This window comes from Mustela nigripes, chromosome 4, assembly GCF_022355385.1.
Source record: "Mustela nigripes isolate SB6536 chromosome 4, MUSNIG.SB6536, whole genome shotgun sequence".
Taxonomy (NCBI): Eukaryota; Metazoa; Chordata; class Mammalia; order Carnivora; family Mustelidae; genus Mustela; species Mustela nigripes.
In genome coordinates this window covers 683,573-707,734 of record NC_081560.1, presented here as the reverse complement: position 1 = coordinate 707,734, position 24,162 = coordinate 683,573, and the positions used below count along the sequence as shown (strand labels likewise).

General features: G+C 58.8%; 1 protein-coding gene across 1 annotated transcript in view; it reads right to left on the bottom strand.

The window, feature by feature from the left end:
- PTPRN2 (protein tyrosine phosphatase receptor type N2) overlaps positions 1-24,162 on the bottom strand; it is a 606,978-nt gene that overhangs the window by 483,074 nt on the left and 99,742 nt on the right. The window contains exon 2 of the mRNA XM_059395999.1: positions 17,138-17,251. Coding sequence (XP_059251982.1) covers positions 17,138-17,216 — 79 coding nt within the window. The 5' untranslated portion in view covers positions 17,217-17,251. The remainder of the gene's footprint in view (positions 1-17,137; positions 17,252-24,162) is intronic.

The following is a 24,162-nucleotide window of genomic DNA, read 5'->3' as shown; positions in this document are numbered from 1 at the left end:
AGCCCCACCCCGTCGGGAAGCACCCCCAGGAGAAGCCCTGCAGGTTCAGACGGGGAAGCAACTGGAGAGGATGCCTCTTCCTGACCCACCTCTGCTGCCTGCTCCTCACCCCCTGCCTGCTGCCCTGCCTCCTGGGGCTGCGGGCGGAGCCAGGCACAGCGCAGGTCAGGTCGCAGGTCGTCTCTTCTCCGCCCCTCACCCGGGGAGCAAGCTGGACAGCCCCTTCACCGGCTCAGCGCAGCCGACCACTCCCTCGGCTCCACTGACGATGTGGCCGGAGCCCTGCGGTCTGTCTTAGCAGTGAGCTGTGTTTCAGTGTCTTTATGAACTTCCGTCATCCTGTTCGTACGGGATCGACAAATCATCCCAAACACTCCTTAACTCCTTAAGTCATATTATAACCATTTTAAGGAACAGATTACATGCTGTTTTAGAATTAATTCATAAATTTTGGCATTCACAAAAGTCGTACCTCCCCAAGAATGCCAGGCTTCTGTTCCAGTCATCCTGCCGCAGCCACACGTCTGGTTCAGCATCGGCCTCCCCAAGACTGTGGAGGCTGTGGGGGCCCTACAGCGACCAAGTCACCCCAGCACTTCCGCGGGCTAACACAGCAGAGCTTTACGTCTCCGCCATGCCCGTCCGTCTGCGTCAGGGGACTCCCACGACGCCTCTGTCCCCGCGGTGCCAGCTCAGCTCCCCCAGCTTCCTGCGCACCTCCCACAGCCAGCCAAGGCAAGGGCTTCCCGTGCTCCGGCCCAGGCCACAGGTCAGACCAACAGACACCCTGTGATCAGGAGGTCCCGTTCCCTCAGCCCGCTGTCAGCGCTGGCCCGTTGCAAGAAGCTGGGGACAGGAGTCGGGCACACCGTGGCAGTGAGTAAACGTGACCTAGGAAAATGAGAGATCCAACGGCCCGCGTGGCCTTCGTGGAGCTGCTCACGGAATCGTGAGCTCTTCCAAGGTTCACTCACCTCTTCTTTCTTCTTTTTCACATTTGGAGCACAGAGGGGTCCGCGACCTTCAAGCTTTACCTCTGCATTCTCTGGTTAAATCTGAAGAAGGGGACCCACTGCCCTTGGCTTCCGTCCCGTCCTCCTACCGATTCTGCCCGAAGAGCTGCCGGCAGGTACAACTGCTGTATCCGCTCAGAAAGACCAGATCAACATACGCTGAAAAGGTCAGAGCTCGCCAGAGCCCCCGGGCTGCCATGCAGAACTGCCCTTAACACACGACCCGGGAAAGGGCGCCGGCACCTCGGCTTCTCCGTGAGGGGAGCACCCGCTTGCTGGTGTCACCGCCCACACGGAGCTGCTCTGTAAACCCAGGCCCAGCTTCCCTGTGCCCTCGTGGCCTCACCAGCACTGCCCGGAGCCGGAGAAGTCAACCAAGCAAGGGCTCCTGGCATCAGACTAGTGAGCAGAAGGAAGCATAAAGCGTCACGCTGTCCTGTCTCTGGTCGTCGCAGGGGCCCAGAAAGACACAAACAGACCCAAAGAAGCGTGCACTCCAGAGCCCCAGGCCTTGTTTGGAGGCTCAGGGCAGAAGGGCAACCTCAGGAAGGCAGTCCCCCCTTCTTCCCATCATCTACTGAGCACATATCACCACTCGGACATGGTGCCGGGCCCTGCAGCTTGTGGAGGAACTGTCCCGACTTCGGTTTCATGGTTCCCTGAGATCCGACTCCAGGCAGTTCCTCTGGCCCTCGGCTGAGCCTGGACAGGGCACGGACATGCCACAAATGCTGGTTTATCCGTTTTCCTCCGTCTGTCTGTATATCACAGCGCTACATTCATTTGTTTAAAATTCTCACGTGTTGGGGATTACGTTCTTAGTGTCGTAGGAGGAAGCATGACCAAATGTTTGCCTGGAACAGGATCCAAGGTCGGAGAAGGTAGAGGCTCCCCGCAGGAGCCCAGGCGACAGGGTCAGCGACACCAAAGCAGCTGTGGGCCTGAGCCTCGGAGAGCCCAGGCCGAGGGGCAAGGCGGGACCCTCGGATCAGGCAACAGAAGGACGATGGAGCAAGATGCCCTGAGATCCACGGGACACCAACCGCCAGGGGCCCAGACTCCGCCCACACTGGCCTGCACCACTGGGAGGGCAGGGCTCAGACCCCGTCCACAAAGACAAGGGGGCTGCCGAATCGGCCCCCCAAGAAAGCCAGAAACATGTGTAACCACGGCCAGCCCTTCGTCTCTGCGTCACAGACACCTCTGGGTCTGCTGGGATCCGCGGTTGCCACAGAAAACACCCACGGAAAGGCAGGGACCACTCGAGTTCTGCGACTACCCAGGCTCCAGGAGGAAGTCATGCATAGTCAAAATGACTAATTTGCAAGGGGAATAAAGCACATTCCCAGATATACCAAGTCATTTCATTTCTGAAGAATTTAGTCAGAATATTTATTTGCTACTTGACAAAAGAGATGACAGATTTCATCAGGGGTGAGATCCCTCCTCCATAGACAAAGACCGGCTCCAGGCTGCTTTTCACATGCAAATCTGCCGTGATTAGGTTAACTCCTCAGAGCCTCCAGAGTCCCCCTCCATCATGCCACCCGCACACCTCCCCCGGGGAGGGGCTTCGGAAAGCTCAGGAAGGAAGTCACCGAGGAGAATCAGATCTCCCCACAGCACCGCTGTCTAGCCGCTGTCCACCCCTCCCACGGCCGCTCCAGGCCCGGCCGCCAGCGGGGGCCACCTGCCACCTCGGCCAGCCTACTGCGACCCAGCGACCCAGCGCAGGGGCACGGCCGGACGCCCTTCCTGGACGCCGGCCTCTCACAAGACCAGCTCCTGCATGTGACTCCGAGCGAGCCCAGGGGTCTCTGCGGGGAAGGCCAGCGCCGCCCGCCCCTTGGCTGAATCCCAGCTCTGTGGGGTCAGCCTGGATCAGCTCCTCTTTCTCCCTGCATTCTCTTTTGCTCCCCCGATACCCCACCTCGCAAATTTTACTGAACAAAGTGCCCAGGAAAAGCACCGAGAGTCGATCAGAGGCACCCCTTGAATAAGGGCGTCACCCAGAAAATGCACTAAATTAGGGTTTAATTGCTAGAAATTACTTTCAATTACTAAAAATTACGACAAATTACTTGTTGAATAGACACATTCTTTCACCACCATTAATAATTTAAAATTGCTAATTGCATGTAATTGTGAGTAATTTTGGTTCTTTGGTGAGAGGCAAGGTGCTGCTTTGCCAGGGCTGGTCCCAGGCCTCAGCCATGCCCTGTGCACAGCCTCCAGGCTAGACCACCCAGGAGAGGAGACAGCCCTGGGCTCGGCAGGTGGGGGACAGCCTCACGCTGCCCTGAGAGACAGGACCTTCCATGCAGAAGAGGGCACAGGGCGCAGGTCCATCTGCTGCTAGAGAGGAGTAAATCTGGGTTTTCAGTGAAATCCAGAAGACCCTACCCTGCCGCCAGCCTCCCTCCCTTTAACCCTAGCACCGCCTTCGGGTCTCGTCTTCCTGCCACTGTACCTGCTGCCACCTCGGCCACGTCCAGTGGGTGCCGATGGCCTGTCCCCCGGGCACCTCCCTCTTCCCTCTCCATCCAGGGCTTTCTGCCTTCCCTCGGCTTCCTCGAAGGCACAGCTCCCTCTAATGCCTCCCTGACTGACGGGCCCCAGGAGACCCTGCCCGAGGCCCGCGTCCCTTCCATGCTGGCCACAACTGCACAGCCATTCCAGGACCTGTCCTCCGTAGTGCCGTGGCCCCTCTGGCCACAGGGAAGCTTCCAGAGTCCCCCACAAGGCCACATCCAGAGCTGCAGGGACCTGCTGCATGAAATGTTTTGGTCTGGGAGTTGAGATGCCCTTGGCCACAGAGTCTTTCCGCGAGACCAGGGACCGCGTGGAGCACTGGCACTGGGGGCCTCCCCTGCCTGATGCCCAGCTCCACCCTTCAGGGTCCCCACAAGTGAGTATCAAAGCCCAGCTCCATGCAGACCCGTCTGCTGGCTCCCTCCTCCTCGTGGACGCACACATGACCCAGGAAGACACACTCCGGTCCCAAACCAAAACCCCCTACAGGCACTGGGGGACGGGGAAGGTGCATCTCTGCACGTGGTGATCTGATCTGTTCACTTTAAAGACAAAGTGTCAAGGAGGAAAAGTGTCCCACTCCCCACCTCGGGGCCCCACTGGGCTCCTGGGACCTCAGCTGTGCAGGGAGAGCCCGGAGCGGTGAGAAGCCAGAGCTCTCACACCTCACAGTGACCATGTCCTGGGTCGAGAGACACAGATGGGCTGGACTTGCATTCTGTCCTCCAGGAGCACCCGGAATCTGCAGGCCGTGCACCCGCTATCTGAGGGGGTCTGGGATCTGCAGGCCATGCACCCGCTATCTGAGGGGGTCGTTCTGGCAAATATCACCCAGGACACCAGCAAGAGGAGTGCGGGGGAGAGCGTGACAGGGATGTGATATGGGCTGTCCCGGGTCCCACCTCAACAGAGCAGGCCCATGGACGGGTCAAACCATTGCCCTGTGGTCACCTGTCGTGATGGAGATGGCCAGCACGGAAGCCAGAGGCACCCTGGCAAACAGCCCTGTCCCCATGCAGTATTCCAACAGCCCCAACTGTCCCAATGTCCTGTCTCTGAAGCCGAATTGGAAAAAAAGAAAAAAATGTTCCCTCCTCCATCCTCTTCTCAAAGTCTTGACCTTCCTGGCACCCATACGTCCTCTCCTCACTGGCCTGTGGGGAAAGGACCGTCCACAGCTACCACGCATCCCGTTCAGGCCCTAACAAGGGGCACGCACGTCCCAGGAGCACCGTGACTGTGCCCTGCGGAGCGGGCTGGACAGAAGTGCTGTCACCTCCCCTCCCCTCCAGTCTCTGACCTGCAGCACAGAGCAGGCCTGGGACAGGTTCCCACGGAGGGAGAATCCCCCGCGTGAGGGGAACAGGTTTCGCTCTTGTGCTTTCCGTAAAGGCTCAGCACACTGAAAGGAAGTCAGCGTCTTATCCTGGCTGTTCCCGGGAGAGAGACGCGCGCCGGACTCAGAAGCCTCTCCCCAGTGGTGCTGCCTTGGGAGGGAACTGCCCTCTGACCTCCCCAGCTGACAATTCCAGCAGGACACGGGAGTGTCCTTCCAGAACGCCATTTCTCACAAATAAACCTAGAAACTGAATGCAGGAACCACTTGCCTCCTACAGGGTGATCTCTCTTGAAGAGAGGCTGTGAAGGTCAAGTCACAGCCCCGAAAAATAACCAGTGTGACCAATAACCCCTGTCACCCACTTCCCGAGCCACACGGCCAGGCCAACAGGACCTTGCCGAGCACACCCGTTGTGCAAACCTGCGTGTAACCTGGCTGCTCCCCGGCCGTTCCTGACAGCCAGACGTGTGCAAGGCTCTGCTGTCCGGTCCCTTCTCTGCTGAACATGCACGTGCCGTTCCACAGCCGGACACCACAGACCCTTAACCCTAACCGCACGGATTCGTTTCCGGCACAGGGACCCAGCCCGCAGCTGAGCGCCCCGCACGCAGATGCCCAAGCTCAGGGAGGCCGTGCGACCCCACGGTTTGCCGAGGGACAGCTGAAGAGCACCGCTGTCCCTGCCCCACGTGGAGTAGGGACCCCACGGGCCCTCCCCGTGCTGACAAGCGGTTGGGCACGAGACAGGAAGGAGAGGGCAAGAGGGAGCGGCAGCCCCAGCTTCCGCCCTCCACCTGGAAATTCAAGATAATCTCGTCGCCCCGAACACCCAGTCTTTGCACACAAACCATCTCCACCTGTGTAACTGGCCCTCCCTGGGGGATGTTTTTTGAAACTCGGTCTCTGAAGGCCTTTCACTACGGTATCGAGATAAAGGGAGAAAGAGCAGGTTTTCGGCGAGAACAAAGAGCACGGGAAGAGAAGCAGGGGATGAGGGGCACGGGCGGCGGCGGAGGGGAGCCGGGCCTTGGCTTTCTGCACCCGCTCGACTCCCCGAGCCGGGTCGTTCCCTGCACAAGAGAAGAATCACAAACCTCTTCCTTCCCGAGGACCATCTCATCAAACCTCAGACGTCCCCAGACGCTGAGCAACGGAAGACGTGTTCTTTGCAGAGAGGTTTAACTCCCGAGTTCAAAGCAGAGAACTAGAATTCTCCCGGGGGCGAGAGGGGAAGCGGGCAGACCACAAGCCGGGATTAGCCGCCGTCCCGGCCGCCCCACGGGGAGTCCCTGCCCGACCCCCGAGGGCTGCCCTGCGCCCGGCACACGCAAGTGGAAGGACACGTGCTCCTCCGGTCTTGCGTGGACATGTGTCTGCTTCGGAAGCACACGGACCGCTAGTGGTTCACGCGCCTGAGCACGGGCGTCCGGGCGGAAGACTGGAGAACATGCCTGAGGCTCTTCCCCTGAGAACGGAGCCACCGGGATCCTGGTGGTGGGGCAGAGCCACATGCACCAGAAACAGCGCCCCAACTCCCACAGCCCTCCCAGCAACCACGAAAGCTTGATTTTCAGTTCTCCTGATTGGACAGAGGAAGGAGCAGATCCAGACTGGGGAGGGGGCCCGGGGAGTGAAGGGCCTCACGGAGCCCTGACCTGGCAGGGCTGGCCCTTCATTCCACCACATGCCCCTGAAGAACACGGACACCAAAATGACCTGCATCCGGCAGCGTGTCCGTCAGGGGCCATGTCCCCAGATGAGGCCCCGACAACGGTGGTTCTCCATAAAGGCTTTGAATCAGTGACATATAAAACCAGATAAACCCTACTTCTCTTGGGACTCTAAAGGTCTCAGGCGGCCCTGATCCCTGTTAGGAGGAGAACGGGACACGGGCGCTCCCAGGTCAAAACCCAGCCCCCGTCACCCAGATTCTGTGGCCTCGTGCAAACGCCCCTCTTGTAAGAAACCTGTCTAGGGTGACGGTTTCCTCTGTGGATGAGGCTAAGGGGGGGCTGCGTTCTAAGAAGTAGCTCTGGCCTTTGATTAGGGAGGCGTCAGGATTCTTCCCTGAGAAGCTGTGAGTAAGGTCTGGTTGAGCCTGTGGCTAGGGTCCTCGCCATTAACAAACCAACCGCCCTCAGGACAGGCTCCATCATTGTTCAGAGCGTGAAACAGAAGAAATCAGACATCCCCCCAAGAAAGCTTTAGGATCCATTTTCTGATATTTCTAAACAAATCCGCACCCACCATCCTAAGCACATAATCCTAAAACCAGAGGAATCTTTTTCTAATGTCTTGGGAAAAGTGACTTGCTTGCCTAAAGTAAGAGGAAAAAGGTACATTTTGTGTTTGAAATCCGGGGTGAAGCAGAATCTTTGAGTTTACAACACGGGGCTTTTGAGAGAGCACAAAAGAGTTATTATGGAGCCATGGGGCAGAGAACAAATCTCAGGGAATAGAGACAAAAGCTTTGGGCAGTGTAGGATGATGACGTCCCAAGGCCCGCTGCCCGTGTGGCTAAAGCTGAGATAAACGCTTACGTGGGAAGAGCTTCTGGTGTCGAGATGACACAAGTGGCCAGCTCAGGAACCAGAACAGAGGACTGGCAGCTTCCTGGACACAACACTGAGCAGGAGGCATGGGCAGGGGGACAGCAGGAGGGCCCTTGCGCGTGGCCAGGAGCAATGTTCCAGAAGTCCTGAAAAATCCCAGAAAATAGGAGCTCTTCACCCCAAAGACGTGTATTTCCTAGCTACTGTGCCCCTCAGAGGCGACGGCGAGCTCCAGCCCGCAGGGAGACGGGTTCTCTCAGAACCGAGCTCTTAGAGAGACAGGCACGAACTCAGCAGTTTCTGGTACCACAGCCCTGAAGGGCTGAGGAAAAATTAAGCTTTAAGAATCGATCGTATGGGGACGCCTGGGTGGCTCAGTTGGTTAAGCGGCTGCCTTCGGCTCAGGTCATGATCCCAGCGTCCTAGGATCGAATCCCGCATCGGGCTCCTTGCTCGGCAGGGAGCCTGCTTCTCCCTCTGACTCTGCCTGCCACTCTGTCTGCCTGCTCTCTCTCTCTCTGACAAATAAATAAAAAAATCTTAAAAAAAAAAAAAAAAAAAAAAGAATCGATCGTATGTTCTCCGCTAACCGCAGGCCTGTTGTGTCTTCCTCGAAGACTGACCAACAGTCAGCAGCAGCCGCTCACGCTTCGTCTTTCCCCATGTGTCCTGCTGTCGACCGTCTGGAAACCAGCTCCGAACCGTGCCGGGAACCGCGTGTTCAAAGGGAGCCCGAAGGACGCCTCAGGGGGCAGCGTGGCCCCTGCAGGTGAGGACGGCGCCAGGCCAGCGGCTAGACACGGCAGCGCCCTTGGCTGGGCAGCCTGCAGCCCGCAGCCCCGCGGACGCTCTTCCTACCCCTTCTGAGGAAATGCTGGTCGCGGGAGAGGTTTTCACTTAATCCGGGACTCGTTTCGCGTCGACGCCAGAACCATCCAGGGAGGCGGGGGCTCGAGCGCCAGGCGGTGTTGCAGGCAAACACGGACTTGCAAGAAAGTGTGGTTCCGGAAGGTTCTTACCAAAGAGGAGACGATGGTCAACGCTGAGCCACACGGGCGTTGCAGAGTCGGGCGGCCGTGTAAACGCAGCAGCCACGCCAGCGCGGGAGGCAACCGGCGCCCCAGGACCGTGCGTTTGCAGGGCTGAGGAGGGCGGTGACTCACCCGCTCGGGGGCTGCTTCCCTGTCCAGGGCAGCATCTCCGGGGCCAGTGTGTGGACAGCGGGGACTCCCCGCTGGGACGTCACGCCTGCCCCCGCATGCACAAAGCCGATCTCTGGAAAGGCAGGTACATGACTCGTTACGTGAGGAGGCTCATCCGCGTGGCCCGCACCGTCCGGAGTCCCCTGTGTGCGCCACACGCCCCACGGTCACCCTTCCGCGCTCCTCCCAGCGCAGCGGCCCACGCGCTCACCTGCCCGCGGGCCTCCTTCCCCGCCACACGGCCACACCTCCGGCCGTGGTCAGCAGCAGGCCTGCGCGACGGGCCTCCCCGGACCGGCCTCCTGCTCCGTCACGGTCTTTGTTCGTCTCTACCCGCGTGTCCGCCCCTCGCTCCTCCGTGAGTCCCGCTGGGCCATCAGCCCTCCCGCCATTCCCAGGCCTGGACGTGCTCCGCACACGGGAACGAACCCGCCCCATACACACCGCGCTCGGCCACGCTGTGTGGAGACGCAAACAGTGGCCTCGGGGACGCTCCTGCCGCGTCTCTCCCCGCCTCGGCCCAGAGGACACAGTGTCCTCACGCCGCGCCCGCGCCCCCCACGCGGACTGTGCGGGCTCCCCCGCGGCCGCGGTGCTGCTGTCCCGTCGCCCCCTCCCGGCCTCAGAGCCCACGCGCGCGCCGGGACCTCGCCGTGTTTGCTCCACACGCGCAAGAGGCAGACGCGCTGGCCCGCGCCGCCCGTCAGCTGGCCCTGGTGACGCAAATGCCGCCTGCGTCCTGCCCGACACACGCGGACGTCATTCCCGCTGGTTTCCAAGGCCGCAGAGGCGGCGACGGCTGCTACCGACGGAGCTCGGACGCCCGGAGCCCAGAGAAGCCGGAGGATGGACCTGGAAGTCAGAGCTGCGACGTTCGACGTTCACTTAATTACGTTTGTCGCCAAAACAGCTTCAAAAATGGCTGCATCCGCTGTGTCTGAGAATGTCCAGCTCGCCCTAGGTTCTAGCCAGTACGTGCGATTGTCAGAGTCTCGGCTTTGCCATTTTATCATTAACGAAGTAATCTCTTACGGTATTAACTTCCACTTTCCTGACTTGATTTCTGCTGATCTACGAGTTCTCTCTCCGTTCTGGGCCTCGTGCCCCCGCAGCCACCTGGTCCCACGGGCCCCTCACAGCCTCTCCACACCCCCAACATTGCTCACTCTCAGAGCCCGCTCCACTGGCTCCCACCACATGCGAGTGTCCGACGCACCGTCATGAAATCCCTGCAAAGACGAGTCTCCACTCTGAGTCTCCGCGCTCTGCGCGCCCACGCCCCCGTCTCCCCACCCCCAGCGTGCGTCTGCCTGCACCTCGGGGCTGGGCCGTGGCGGGGCCTCAGAAAGAAGGAATGACTCCAGCTTCCCAGCACAGCGCGGGATCGCGGACAAGAGAGGGCAGCTTAGTGGGCGGAGGCTGAATGCGAGCAAAGAGACCGAAGCGGCAGGAAAAGGGAGAAGGCTGAAGCTCAGCCCAACCTGCTATACCAAGCGACTCCGTGTAGAACGTGCCAGAACGTGCTAGAATGTACTAGAATGTGCCCAGAGTGTGTCAGAATGTGCCCAGAACGTGCCAGAATGTGCCAGAATGTGCCCAGAACGCTCAGCCAGCAGCTGGCCCCTCTCCGGGCCATTGTGCCTGGAGACTACCCTGGCGGTCCCCGTATTCCAGACTATTAGATGATTTCTTTTCCTTCTCTTTTAAGGAATTCTAAAACTGTGTTAGATTTTTTCTTTAATTTTCCTTTTTCCCTTTTGGTTTTGACATATAGCTCAATCCTGGAGATTCTTGCCAGGAAACAAATCCATAGTTGTTTTCATGACAGCAAATTACGTGCCAACGAGTGACATTTAAATGCTGAATTTTAATGGCTTGTCAGAAGAAGTGAAATGTATTTTTAAAACATTTAATCCATGAGCGAACAATGAGAAGACTTCTTCTTGTAGGACACAAGAGTGGTGAACAGAACGGAACATATTTTCTCCTTGATGTATATATTTACATCAAAAGAGAAAATTGCACAATTAAACCCCATTTTCCTTTCCTTCTTCATGAGGAAGGCTCCCCAACGGCCGTGAAGCAGCCGACAGTGAGGCCCGCAGCCGCACAGCCAGACGGCGGTGTTCACGGATACGCACGCGACCCACTCCACTCCCAGTGTGCCTACCGAGCTGGGATGATTTTAAGGAATTCGGAACAAGCTCCCTTCCCAAAATCCATCTCCTATCAGGACAACCAAGTCCAGGAAACAGCAGGGTTAGGGGCTGCTTCCTTAGGGTAAGACACAAACTCCCCAACCCTCCAGGGTGTTCTTCAGTACTGAGCTTTTCGTGACCAGAGGGAAAAACCTAACACACCCAAACAAAACTCGAGAAATAGGATAGATAGCACCGGTTGGACAAAAATCAGAGGAAGAGCTGCGGATTACACGGCGCTGTTGGAGACAAGCGTTAGATGAGGGACTCCCAAGGGATGCAGGCCCATGCGTGAGTGCGCGTGTTGTGCATGTGTGCACACGTATGTGGCCAAGTGTGCACATGCTGGTGTTCTGTGTGGTGTGTGTGCACACAGATGTGTGGGTCTGTGTGTGCCCACGTGTGTGTACACGGAGGTGTGCATGGGGGTGTGCGTGTGTTGATGGGAGTAGACGTGAGTGGCAGTCACACGCATCCACCCTAAGGCTTGCTGCAGGACAAACACGGGGCGAGGCGGTCCAGAATCAAAATCACCCACCTTCAGATTTCTACCCAGACTCTCCCCACGCACGGGCGCGGGCCAGCCGCGGGAGCCCTCAGACACACTTACGGGGAGGAGGGCAGGGACACCGCAGAGGGCCAAAGAGGACCAGCCCCTCTAGGCCTGGGTTGTCTCCCACGCTTACTGAAGACACAGATGCCAGGCCCTGCTCCACGGCCCTTGTCAGAGCCACGGGGGTGGCCATGGGTCTGCATTTTCCAAGCTGCAGGCGGGGTTCTCCCAGTCTGAGGAAACCTGTGGCCCCAGGAAGGAGAGGTAACGCGTCAGGAGGCAGATGGCAGTGGGAATGCAGGCCAAGGGCAGAGTCCAGCTAGAAGGCTGAGCTGTGCAGCCACGGCACGTGTGTCCCATCGTCTGGGGTGCACAGAGCCCTTCAGCCAAAGCCGGCAGGTGCCTGGGGACTCAACAAGGGGCAGCTCTGCACACCGTTTGGCTACGGGGACTTCCCAGCTCCAAGAGCACCAGAAACACAGGAGCGGCAAAAGCAAATCTCAAGGTTTAGAAGCCAGCGGGAAGATCCGATGGTCTGCGAGGTGCACCTCAGTCCAGAGAACGGGCCATCTCTGCCTCTCGGGGCTGCTGCCCTTGTCCTTCCAGAGTCCGGCCACAGCCGGGATGGGGCCCAGATGGAGCCAGGAACGCCTGGGCACACGGCCCAGAAGGGGACTCAGCACGGGGCAACATCAAAGTCAAAAATAGTCATTGTTTTGCCACCTGGAAACTCTTCCTCTGTTTCTCTCTCCCCCAGATCCCCTGAAAGAAAGACCAGGACTCGGTGTAAGGGGTGGGGCGGGGGTGGCAGGCCCCTGCGAGAGTCCGTCTGCAGGGCTGAGGGCAAGCACGGCCATAGTCCCTGCCCTGTCCCGCTCCGAGCAGGGCCCAGCCCCTCGAGAGGAGCCAGACGGATGCCCACACTTCACGTTCTGGAGCCAGAAGATCACTTCCCAGAGAAGAAGCACGCGACTGTGTAATGCCCGCAGGCCTGGCCCCAAGAACTGGACCCTTGCACGGACCGTGGGATGTCTGGAGGCGAGTCCACCCCTAAGCCCGGTGGTCCATGCATCCCCAGCACACTGACGGGTGGAGGCGGGAAGCAGAGACGCCCCAGCCTCGGCTGCCTGGAGGCCGAGCAGCGGGGAACTGGCCGGCACGAGCCATCGAGAGGGCCTGAGGGAAAGTCCAAAAATCATTTGCAGAAACCTTCAGAACAGTGTTGTTCAGAAAAGCACAATTCTCCCCAGGAAGTTTCTTGTCAAACTAGACGATAAAACCCACTTCCTACCACCTCCAGCCTTCCTGGGGCGTGACTTCCGAGCCACTAACAGAAAGAAAGAAATGCAATTTGCCGTCACAAGTGCTAATTCGTCACTGTGACGTGCCATCGGTGACGAAGCAGCAAACAGCCAACAGCAGCAAAAGCAACCACCATCTCCGAGACAGAACCCCACACGCGCCAGACATCTCCCACCTTCTGTGGGACGTGCCGGGGGGCTCCCAAGAGACCCGTGCGGTCTGCATCAGGACCAGAGAGAGGGAGTCAACTTAGAACTGGGGAAAGGGCGGGCTGAAGTTCCAGGGCAAGTCAGATGTCACTGGCGGGGCCGGGTGACCAAGTCTGTCCACATCTACTGAAGGAAGAAATAGAGTCTCAAAGATGGTAGTGACCCCTTCCCCTCCACACCCATCTCTGGAAGACGGTTTGGAGGTTTCTTACGAAAGTAAAGCTGCTCTTATCATCTGAACCACAAGTGTGCTCTTTGTGTTTACCCACAGGAGCTAAAAACAGGAGCAGTCACTGAGATGTTGGCCGCAGCTTTGCTCGTAACTGCCAGATCTCGGGAGCAAGCAAGACGCCGTCCAGCCGGCGAACGTGGACGCGGAGGGTGGCCCCAGGCGAACGTGGACGCGGAGGGTGGCCCCAGACCTGGAAGAGTGTTCGGTCCTAAAAAGAAATGCGCTTGAAGCCACGGACAGGGCGGTACGCGGAGGGTCTTGACGGCCTCAGGGAGAGCAGCCGCCGTCCGCTGCCGGACCCCGTTACGACGCTCGGGGAGAGCAGGACCACGGACGGTGAGAAGACCGGGCCGGAGGCCTGCGGGAGGGGTGAGGGGAGGCTCCGGGGCCTGTCAGGGCAGTGGAACTCCTCCGTGTGACCCTTTCGTGAGGGACCCATGTCCATGTGGGTCTGTGCAGACACGCAGGGTTAGAAACAAAAGCGGACGTTGACGTAAGCGACAGACCCCACTCAAGGGTACGGCGGCAGCACCAACTCACTGACGGAACCACCGTGTCAGCGGGAGGGTCAGTGACGGGGCCATCTCTGCAGAGACGGGGAGTGACGGAGTAGACTCTGACGCCACACAGCCGCTCGGCCTTTCTGCGAATCTGAAACTGCTCTAAGAAACAAAACCTATTAATTAAAAACCTTATTGGCCTTACCTAGGACCCCCTCCACCAAGTGCCGTCTGTGTATCCCACACCCAGTGAGCACACCAGAGCCACCATCTAGCCCGCGTGTGACTGAGCTGCGCAGCCCACCAGGTCCCAAGCTCCGCGGGGTCCTTCATGCGTTGCCTAAAAGGGAGGAGACACCGAACCCCTACATTTCACAACCTTCCTTGCTGAAGAGACTAACCCCGTCTGAAAAGCATGTACGGCCACCAGGCGGTTGCCCTCCGTGGCCCCGCGGACCCCCTAGGACCACCCCCGCTTTGCCACCTCTCACTGCATCTCGAGCTGCTTCTGGACTCAAGTCCCAGCAGGCCCCGGGGTGGGGAGACACAGAAAGAGAGAGTGCAACGCCCTCGAGGAGCAGCAGGACCCGGCCAGAAACTTGGGGAACACGCACAGGAACCCTTGTTAAGGAGACGAGGTCAAGCCGGAATGAAAGGAAATGACCAAGGCTGGACACAGATGCGGCCACGGAGCACCGATGCTCCCAGCCACGCCTTACATCGAAGGGCTGGGAAGAGCATGGACGGTGCCACCAGCGGTTGACATAACCCGGTTCCCGAAGAGGGCGTCTCCACGAAATGAGGTGGACACGCCAGAACTTCTCGCTCTGTCACAGAGACAAGCATCCAAAGGTTTAGGGGACGGGGACACAGGAGCGGGTCAAAATGTGAGACCTGCTAATGACCTCAGGGGGGTCCAGACGACACGTGTTTCCCCTCGACTGTGAGACGTGAGCTCACCAGAGTGCCCCAGGATTCCAAAGGAGCTCGGCGGGGAAGCCCCCGGCAGGTCCGAAACCACAGAGGGAGCACAGCCGCCAGCCTGCTCGCCAAGTGCAGCGGAGAGGCCGGCGTCTGGGGCAGCAGCGGCCAAGACGTGGCACTTCACGTCTTGGCACCTGGTGGGTGTGGTTACCAGGAAGCAGAAACCAGAAGCTTCTGGCCACGGAGAACTTGGTTAGTGATTAGATGCCCAGAGCGCCCCTCCCACAGGGCTGCACGGAAAGCCTCCCAGAGTCTCAGGGACCCGCGTACGCAGGGAAGTTTGAGATCTACCGAATTGAGGACTGGCTTGAATCACCAAAACAGAGTTACAGCTCGGCAAACCATCCCCAGACTCGGCCGTTCCTGCCTCATGCAGCAGAGCCCCAGGAACAAAAGCAGAGGGTGGCAGCAGGTCCCCTGCAGGCCACAGAAGCCAGAAATTTACGCAGTTACTCTCTCTTCTGGCCGTCCGCACGCAGACCTGCGGCCTCTGCTAGGCCGACTGTGTGCCAGGGAACAAGGAATGAGGACTCCTCCAGGGCTTATCAAACACGGACTACGACGGACCCCAGTACCGGGGCACCCGGAGCCTCACTGTGCCCCGCCCGTCAGAAGGGGACCCGCTGTGCTCATCCTGTTGGACCCAAAGAGCAGGACGTCGTGCCCAGCCACATGTATGAGTAGGACGTTTGCACACCAAGGGCGGTCAGTGGCGGCCACGGATGCCGGCTGCAGACTCCCAAAGGCCCCAATGGGCAAGCAGACCCTCGGGATCTTGGAGCAAACACGTGACATCCTCTGCAGGTAACGACTCTCCTTTTAAGAAACTGCTCTGGGCCATGAATCCTTAGTGAAAAACGCAGCCCCCAACCCTGGTCCTGCGAGGTACCCGTGGCGTGGCTGCTGTGAGCCAGATGCCGGAGGGCCACGGGCATGTGGCAGAGCACACGTCGCTGCCCCTCTGCCCACTCACTGCCTCTGTGGCAGCTGCCCTGCTCCCCGGGGCCCCGCCCAGCCTCCCCTGCCTCTGGGGACTGTACGTTCAGCTCCCTGGTGAGGGGCCACCTTCCGCAGGACACCTCATCACCAAGGTCAAGGCCACAGGAACAGTCACGGACTCCTGTCCAACCCTGTCCTTGACCTCTTACCTCACAGCCACAGTCCCTCCCCACGGCCCACATGCAGACCCAGGCCCCAGACTGAGAGCAACAGCCTGGCCGAGACGCTCTGTCATCTCCCCCAGCTGTGCGCGGCCGAGCCCCTGCAACGGACTGTGTACGTGGTCCCCCCGCTTCCCTGACTGAACCCTGGCACGGCTGGAGTCCCAGGGAGAAAGGGTGCCACCGCAAGTGACTGCAAGTGAATGAGTGAATTAATTCTGTCTTTAAAAACATTTTATTTGAGAGAGACAGAGAAAGACAGAGATGGAACACAGGCGGGGTGTGGGTGCAGAGGAGAAGCAGGCTTCCCACTGAGCAGGAAGCCCGATGCGGGGCTCGACCCCAGGACCCCAGGACCACGACCTGAGCTGAAGCCAACTGAGCCCCCAGATGCCCCTGAATCAGCCCAACCCCTTCCTGTAGAGCTTCCCGGTGTCCCGCGCAGCAGTGCACACTATGAGCGTTCCGAAGGAGGAACAGAGCGAGAAGCGTTTCCCAAACTGACGGGGCCACAGACGCTCCTTACGGAACCACGGAGAAGCCCTGTAGGATCTGATGGAGAAAGAATGTCGGGGCTCTCCTGGCCCCTCCCTCCCGGGCTGGGCCCCCAGCGGGGCCACTCAGGTGTTGACCCCGAGGCCTGCAGGTTCACTCCAGGAACATCACCCCGACCCTCCCCGACACCAGGGCACCGTGTGTGCGGATCGGCCTCAGTCCAGGCTCCAAGCACAGGAAGCAGCCCCCCCACCCCGGCAGGACGAACCAGATGAACACTCGGGAAGCTTCCCCTCCATTTAAAAAGTAGACACACACGATGAATCCCATATATGATGATGTCTACACACACGATGAATCCCATATATGATGATGTCTAAATTATGGTAATTTTTAGTTATCATCTCAGCAACCGTGTGAAGTAAACAGGTTACAACCGACTCCTGTGGCCAAACCATGGGACAGGAACTTGCACAATGACAGTATCTGGAGGCCAGCTGATGGCCTGGAGGCTGACCGGCCACTGGGCTACATGTGCTCAGGCCCCACAGCCGCCTGGGGCCCGCCGGCCACGCCGCACCCTGCCGGACTCCCTGAAGCCCGGACGTGGCTGTGCTCCTGCACACACAGCAGCAATCCACGGCCACGTCCAACGCACGAAGGAGACTCCCGCCAGGACCTTCCAGAAGCCAGCCCGCCTGCGCCCAGCCTGCTCCTCTCTCTGGCAACCCTGGCAAACGCCGTCCTGTGCTACGTCCTCACGACCTGCGAGGCCCCAGCACTCCGTGCCTCACGGCCCCCACAAGTGTGCCCAGGCCCAGGACACGGTGGGGCCCGCGCCCGCCTACCTGTCCGCGACAGCCTACCTGTCCGTGACAGCTTCTGCAAGGTGGCCGTCAGGTGCTGCAGAGCTCCTGGCGACACCTCGTAGCGGTGTGTGTCCATCGCTGGAACCTTCTGGCACCTTCCAAACACTCCGTCTGCAGAAGAGGGGACAGGGAAGAGAGAGAATGGGACGTTCATTTTCAGGGAGAAGGTATTAGACCCACCCTCGCGAGACACTCTAACTACGCCGCACGCGGAGGCTTTGGAACGCGGCTGTAGAAAGTCATCACAACGCTCTCAGAATTCAGAGCAGTTGGAAAGTCACGGTTTATTTAAACTAAAGAGCATCACGGAAAACACAGCTGCAGAGGTCTGGAGAAGCGCCGTGAAGGCAGAGTCGTTCGCACTTTCTACTCCGCCCCGCGCTCCTTCCTCCCCTCCCCGGCTCTCACTTCTCCTGATTCCTGCCGCAGGCCTTCACCTCTGACGCGAAGCTTTGCTTCTGACAGTCCCGTGACCAAAAAATCAATATCGTTCAGGGCCAGTTTTCCAGATGAGAAACAGAACACCCAGGAAATATAAATACTAATTTGCAGAAGCCATGAGGACAGTGGCCGCGTCTGCCGCAGGGGTGCCGTGTGGGGGGACCGGGCAGCCCCGGGGACGGCGACGCGGCCAGTTTCGAGGGGAGCTTTCTGCAGCGTGGCCGAGGAGAGGGGTTCCCGGAGCGGGGGACAGTGGCGGGCGCCCGTCGTCCAGCTCTGTTGCCCGTTCGTCTAAAATGACGGGCTCTGCTCATGTTTTCAACCACACCTTCTAATTAATTTAGGCCCCAATTAGTCTTTATCTGGCAAACTGTTCACTTTGAAATAAGCTTCCTGTAGGGGGTTCAAACACCCAAATTACTGTCTTTTGTGCACACAAAAGACTAATTCAAGGGCCAGTGCGTCGTCCCCGGGGCAGCCATCTGCAGTTTCAGGCCCGGATCGGGGGAGACGCTTCTTCATTGTCCACGACGGTCTCACCGCACGAAGTGTCGCTGAAGAAAGCCATTCAAATGCAACAAGTTTAATTAGCAGAAACACATTTGCCCGATGCCAGGCTAACTCAGTAATTACTGGTCTGATACTACATATGGGCTTAAGACGGACGGTGCTGTGTGATCAGCAGAAAATCATCTTAAGTGTCGAAAGCACACCGTGAATTTGTATGGGCCTCTGCAAAGCTCCCAGAACCCGGGTAGGCGACCTGCACAGCTGCTCAGTGCTGCAAACAATGGCCATGGGGAGAAGTCAAGCCCTCTGCAGGCCACCTCCACCACACTGGTCCAGAGGGATTCCCGGCGGCAGTGCTCCTGGAGGGAGGGGCCCGTCCCCCTGCCGCCAGGAGACAGGCAATCTGCTCCACAAACACGGACAGTAAGCGTCCCTGGTCTTTTTATTTTGTGCAAAGAACTCCGTGCCTGTGCACGGGGTGTTTTGTGGCAGGGGCGGGGGGAGGGGCCAACAGAAAAACCGAGAACTCTTTAGAGTGTCCTAGAACGTCCACTCTCCTCACAAATGGCGTATCTCGAAAGCAAACTCTCACCACGCAGGGACTAGAAGGAGCATTAAGTCGGTCCGACCCCACATTTTACGGACGAGCTTCGAGACCAAGGCCACAGGAGGAGAAGCCAGGTTCCCGACTCCCGCTGGAGCCCTCACCAGAGAACAGCCGACGTACGTCGCAACACCCCGAGTGAGCTCTTCCCTCCTGAAGCGCAGCGGTGTCCCTCTTCTAATCTGGTTTATGGGGCACACTGTCGTGAATACACTCTCGGAAAAATATTTATGGCATTTTCTTGAAATCCCTCTCTTACACATGCATTTAAAACACACATATACAACATAATACTTGTGCTTTTAAAATTAGTTTTAGCTGATAACTTGGTTTTAATGATTTGAAAGTCGAGACTAAACTACCCTGATTCTCTCCGCCCCCAGACTACCGTCTTGCCGATGAGGTGCCACATACTTTCCCCAGCTCTTTTAACCTTTATTTTTAAATAAACTTTTTAATTAATTTATTAGAGAGAGAGAGTGCGTGCGTGAGTGAGCACAGGGAGGGCAGAGGGACAGGGAGCCTGACGTGGACCTCGAACTCATGACCCTGAGATCACAACCTGAGCCAGTAGCAGGAGTCGGACGCTCCACCGATGGAGCCCCCCGGTGCCCAAATCAACTTTTTTCTTTTTTAAAGCAGTTTTAGATTCACAGCAAAACTGGAGGGAGGGTGCGGAGCTTACCGTCCCACATCCAGACCCGCCCCACGGCCCACCCCACAGCCCGCAGACCCGCCCCACGGCCCACCCCACGGCCCCCAGACCCGCAGGGGGCACCTTTGCCACAAGTGTCAAGCCCACGCCAGTACATCGTGTCGCCCGAAGTCCGCAGCCGCTCGGGGCCGGGCCTGTGTCCGCCCGCAGGGTGACGTGCAGAGCAGCTTCCCTGTCCTGAAAACCCTCTGTGCTCCCCCATCCATCCGAGTACGCCACCCTGCGACCACCGGCCCCTCTCCGTTCTCCACAGCTGTGTCTTCTCCAGAAAGTCCTGGAACTCTCTGGGTCCACTTTTACACACAGATTCTTTACAGGAGAGGACTGTGCAGACGCACGTGTGTAGGCGCGCCTGTGTGCACCGTTTTCACAAATGCATGTGTTTGTGTCCACGTGTCTGGTGTGTGCACACGTGTCTCTACATAAGTGCAGCATGTTTGTGCTGTGCACAGGTGACGTGCATGTCTGCATGTGTGTGGACACGCACTGACAGCCCCGACCACTGTTTAACCACCAAACTCAGGCGAGAACCCAAGGGTACCACTCTTCCAACGTGGAGCATCCGTCCAGGAAACACGCGGCACCAGCACCGCAGAAGCCCGACTTCCGGACTCCTGCTGCATGTCAGCTGCTCGAGCTTTCTCTGTGTGTCTCTGGAGGACGGTGTGCGCGCTCACAGCTCACTGCTCACTACTTCCCGTCCCACACCCGCTGTGTGTCTGACTCCATCCCTGCCCCCAGGGCTCTGCCTTGCACCCCAACCTCAGGAAAGGCATGGCCCTGCCCTTAGGTCCCGCCAGCTGGACAGATGGAAGAGCCACAGGACACACATCTGGGCCACAGGAGGACACGTTCACTGACCACGCAGCGCTGTGATGCGGGCCGCAGAGGGACATCCCACGGGCGGCGGGAAGGAGGAGCACCGGCCTCGGCCCACAAATGCATCAGGAAAGTGGCATCCACTTGGGCTCCGACACGTACGAACGGGGCTGCCTACACGGGGCTAGAAGCACATCCAGGCAGGGGAGCGGGCTCTGCAGAGGGCAGGAAGCACCCCATCCCCAGAGCTCGGGGGCCTAGGGACTGAGTGCCAGGACGTGAAGCATGCCAGGCAAAACCCAAGGGTGTAGGGGGTGTCAGCCTTCTTCCCAGGGACCGCGAGGCCCTTACCAGCTGTTCTGCATCCGGCCAGGAGCCACGAGCTGAAAGGGCTCCGTGTCCAGGGGAGGATGGTCCGGAAGGACGGCCACCCTGGAAACGAGAGCAGAACGGGTCTGCGGCCTTTCCAGAGGGGAACCCCTGGACGCCCCCGCTGCCCAGTGCCAGGAGCCCCTCAGGAGTCCCCTGGCACACAGAGGTTCTGGGGTTGGAGGGCATATTCAGAGAGATGGCCCAGAGAACGTGTGGCTTTCCGAGGCAGTGACGCAGCCACCTTGCCGCCGGCTGGGAGGGGAGGAAAGGATGACCCAAGGGCCCCGGGGGGGACCGCGCCCTCCTCGGGGAGGTCGCCTCGCAGGCATCCACGGGCCGCGAGCCCAGCGACCCCAGCGTCACGGCACAGACCGTACGTTCCCAAGTGTGCGGACCTCGGTGGAATTCTTAGGCTGTCCCCAAATCCCGAATTTCTGGATCGGTACTGCAGAAGCAGAGCAGACGACCGGGCCCCCATGGCTCCTGGAAACCAGAGAGCACACGGCTTTAAACACAGAAAACGGAGGGATGTTTGTGGTCCTGAGAAAGACGATCTCCACCGGAGCCTCACCGGGCAATCACCACTAGCCGGCAGCTGGTTTCTTCCATTAGAAAGAGAAGCCTGGATCATTTTTTTGCTGGATTTCCAGAAGAACGTGAGAAAGAGCCTGTTTATTGTCTGTGTGTTGGCTGTAACCAGCGATCCCTGAAGCGTTACTCCCGCGGGCAGAAGTCATTTTGACTCATAAACGTCACTGTCCCCTCATGACTGCTGGAGGCCAGCAGCAATGCCCTCCTCCTGGACCCCTTCTCCCTGGCTCTGTGGGGCCGTGCGTGGCCCCAGGCTGCGCGGCATACACGTGAGCGCACGCGCACACGCACGTGCACACGCCTCTCCACGTCCCTCTGGCACAGACACCGTCCTCTCACCTCAGGGCCCCGCGGGCTCCTGGACGGCAGGTGTCGGCTCCGCCTCTTAGACCCCCACGTCGACACCCACTCGGCACCCACCGTGGCTCAGTAAATACTTGTGACTCACTGGCGTTTTTCCATTTGCCTGAAGAAAAGCTGTGATGCCCACAGAAACTTCTAACACCGTTAGCTAGCATCACACGGTTTGGAAGTCTTCGACTCCCAGCAAACGACCTCGCTGAAGGCCCAGGGATCGCCGAGACCAAACCCACGGGGCTCGTGGCAGGGCCGGCGAAGGAGGGGCACGCACCCCTGCACTCTCTGAGCACACACCGTGCCGCCTCTTCCTTCCTCGGGGCTCGGGCACTGGCCCTCCTCTGCAGAGCCGCTCTCGGCCTCACACGTGCAGGAAGAGGCCCGAGTGGACCCCTGCTCTGGGAAAGGGACTCTGTGCTCGGAGACACCAGCCTTCCCTCATGGGATGCTGTTGCTTCGGGGACTGCTGAGTGCCAGGCCTCCCGGGGGACGGCCCGAACCAGCGGGTCAGACTACCAGGCAGCCACGGGCCTTAAGAGGTTGGTTTAAGTCTCTCCAGGAGAAACCATTTCTGTTCAGTCTACCTCATGCAACTCGCCTCAGACCTGCATTAAAGGATATCTTTTGGGGGGTGGGGACGGCCTGGGTGGCCCAGTTGTTTCCAAAAAAAAGAAAGGAAAAGCCTATGGAGGCAAATTGTTCACCTACTGAGCAACACCCTGCAGTGTCATCAGCATCTCTCCCAAAAAGACCACCCAGGGGAGGGACCCCCAGACCCCGGGGCCAGGACCGACCACCTTCTACCTTCCAGCGCCCTCTCTGCGGGTCACGGGGCAGCCGTCATCACACGACGCATCTTTGTTGTGCGGCTCGGGTGATATTTTTTTCAAGGAATTAACCACGTTCTTTGCACCCATTTTACTTCTCTCTCCTTCTTTTTCTAATGTCTTTGCTTTTTTTTTTTTAAAGATTTTATTTATGTATTTGACAGACAACAAGAGAGCTCAAGCAGGGGCACAGCAGAGGGAGGGAGAAGCAGCTCCCACCGAGCAGGGAGCCCAAAGCTGGGCTCGACCCAGGGACCCTGGGATCACAACCCAAGCCAAAGGCAGACGCTTAACTCACTGAGCCTGTTGGTTTCTATTTCTCATACATTTCTTCAGTGTTTCTTCAGGAAGAAATAATGAGACCAGGTAATTCACAAACACAATGTAATCACACTACTTAGGTGTTCGGGGCGGGATGATTAGTTTAGGGCACATTTAGAAATGACTGCAGCGTAGGTACCTGTTCTATAACGTGCAGAAGTAGTTTATCGTGTAAGTAACAAGCACGTGTAAACGTGCTAACTTGCTCTCTGGAAACCTTCAGAACGATGACTGGATTTTGGAATAAGAAGGGACAGGCAGAAAAGGTGTCACGATCATAAAGTCTTTGCAAACGAGGGTGAACCAGGGATGGTTTTCAAGTAATTACGGGGCAAGGGCGCCGGGGTGGCTTCCGGCTCCTGGTCTCCGCTCGGGTCTTACCTCAGGATCCTGCGGTCAAGCCCCCTGTTGGGCTCCACGCTGGGTGTGCAGCTGCCGGAAAGAACTGAGACTGGGGGGAGAGAAACGGAACCCCCGTCTCCCGTCCGCAGAATTCCTTGCAGAAGTAAAGACAAGACCTCTCGCGAGGCCTAATGCAGGGACTGGCCTTGCTTCGCAGAAACAAAGGCCTGCGTCGTGCATGAAGGTTCTCAAAATCCTGCATCCCGTAGACACCAGATGCAGTCATTCCCCTGGGGAAGCGGCCAGCCACCCCGTGGGACAAAAGGAACAGCGTCCGTCGGAAACAGCTCCGGGAGCGCACGGGGCAGCCCGGGAAGTAAGAAGGGGTCTGCTCATGGGGCCTCGCCTCTGGGGACATCCCAGGAATCTAACTCCGGGCTCAGAAACAGCACACGGGCTGAGAGAAAGGAATCACTTGACCCCGTGGCTGCACCTGTGGTCTGAGCTCGCGTCAGCCGCCCTCCAGGAAGCACTCGCGGCCCCACCCCGTCCACATTCAGCTTGGAACCTCGGCGGCCGCGAGGCTGGAGGGCAACAGCGACCCCTCGTGGCCGCCTCCCTGCATCACTGGATCCTCCTCGGGGACAGGCGGCCAGGGCTCCCGGGAAGCCGGGCGGGCCAGACACAGCACCGACCAGCCGGGTGGCCCCATGCGCTGGCTGGACCCTAGCTGAGAGATGCTGGTGGTTCTCCCTGCGAGGCAGGCAGAGTACAGGACACGCACACGTGCATGGGTGCACACAAGCTCATACGTGTGTACACACACGTGCACACACCCACAGAGGCTCACGTGCTTGCACACTCACAAGGTGCACACACTCCTATTCCCATCTATGTACACGCATGCAGGGTTCGCCACCAGGCCGAGGGACCCCCTCATCTGCAGACAGACACCTGAGCCCAACCTGCAGGCCAGCTTCAGACCAGCTGGAAGACCCGTCACCAATGTCCTGCTGTTCCCCCGTCCTTCTCCCCTCTCCGGGGGGAAGCTGCCTTCCCCACTGTGCTGCCCAAGGCACCCACAAGGCCTCGCACACTATGGCCACCTAGGAGAGACCCACTT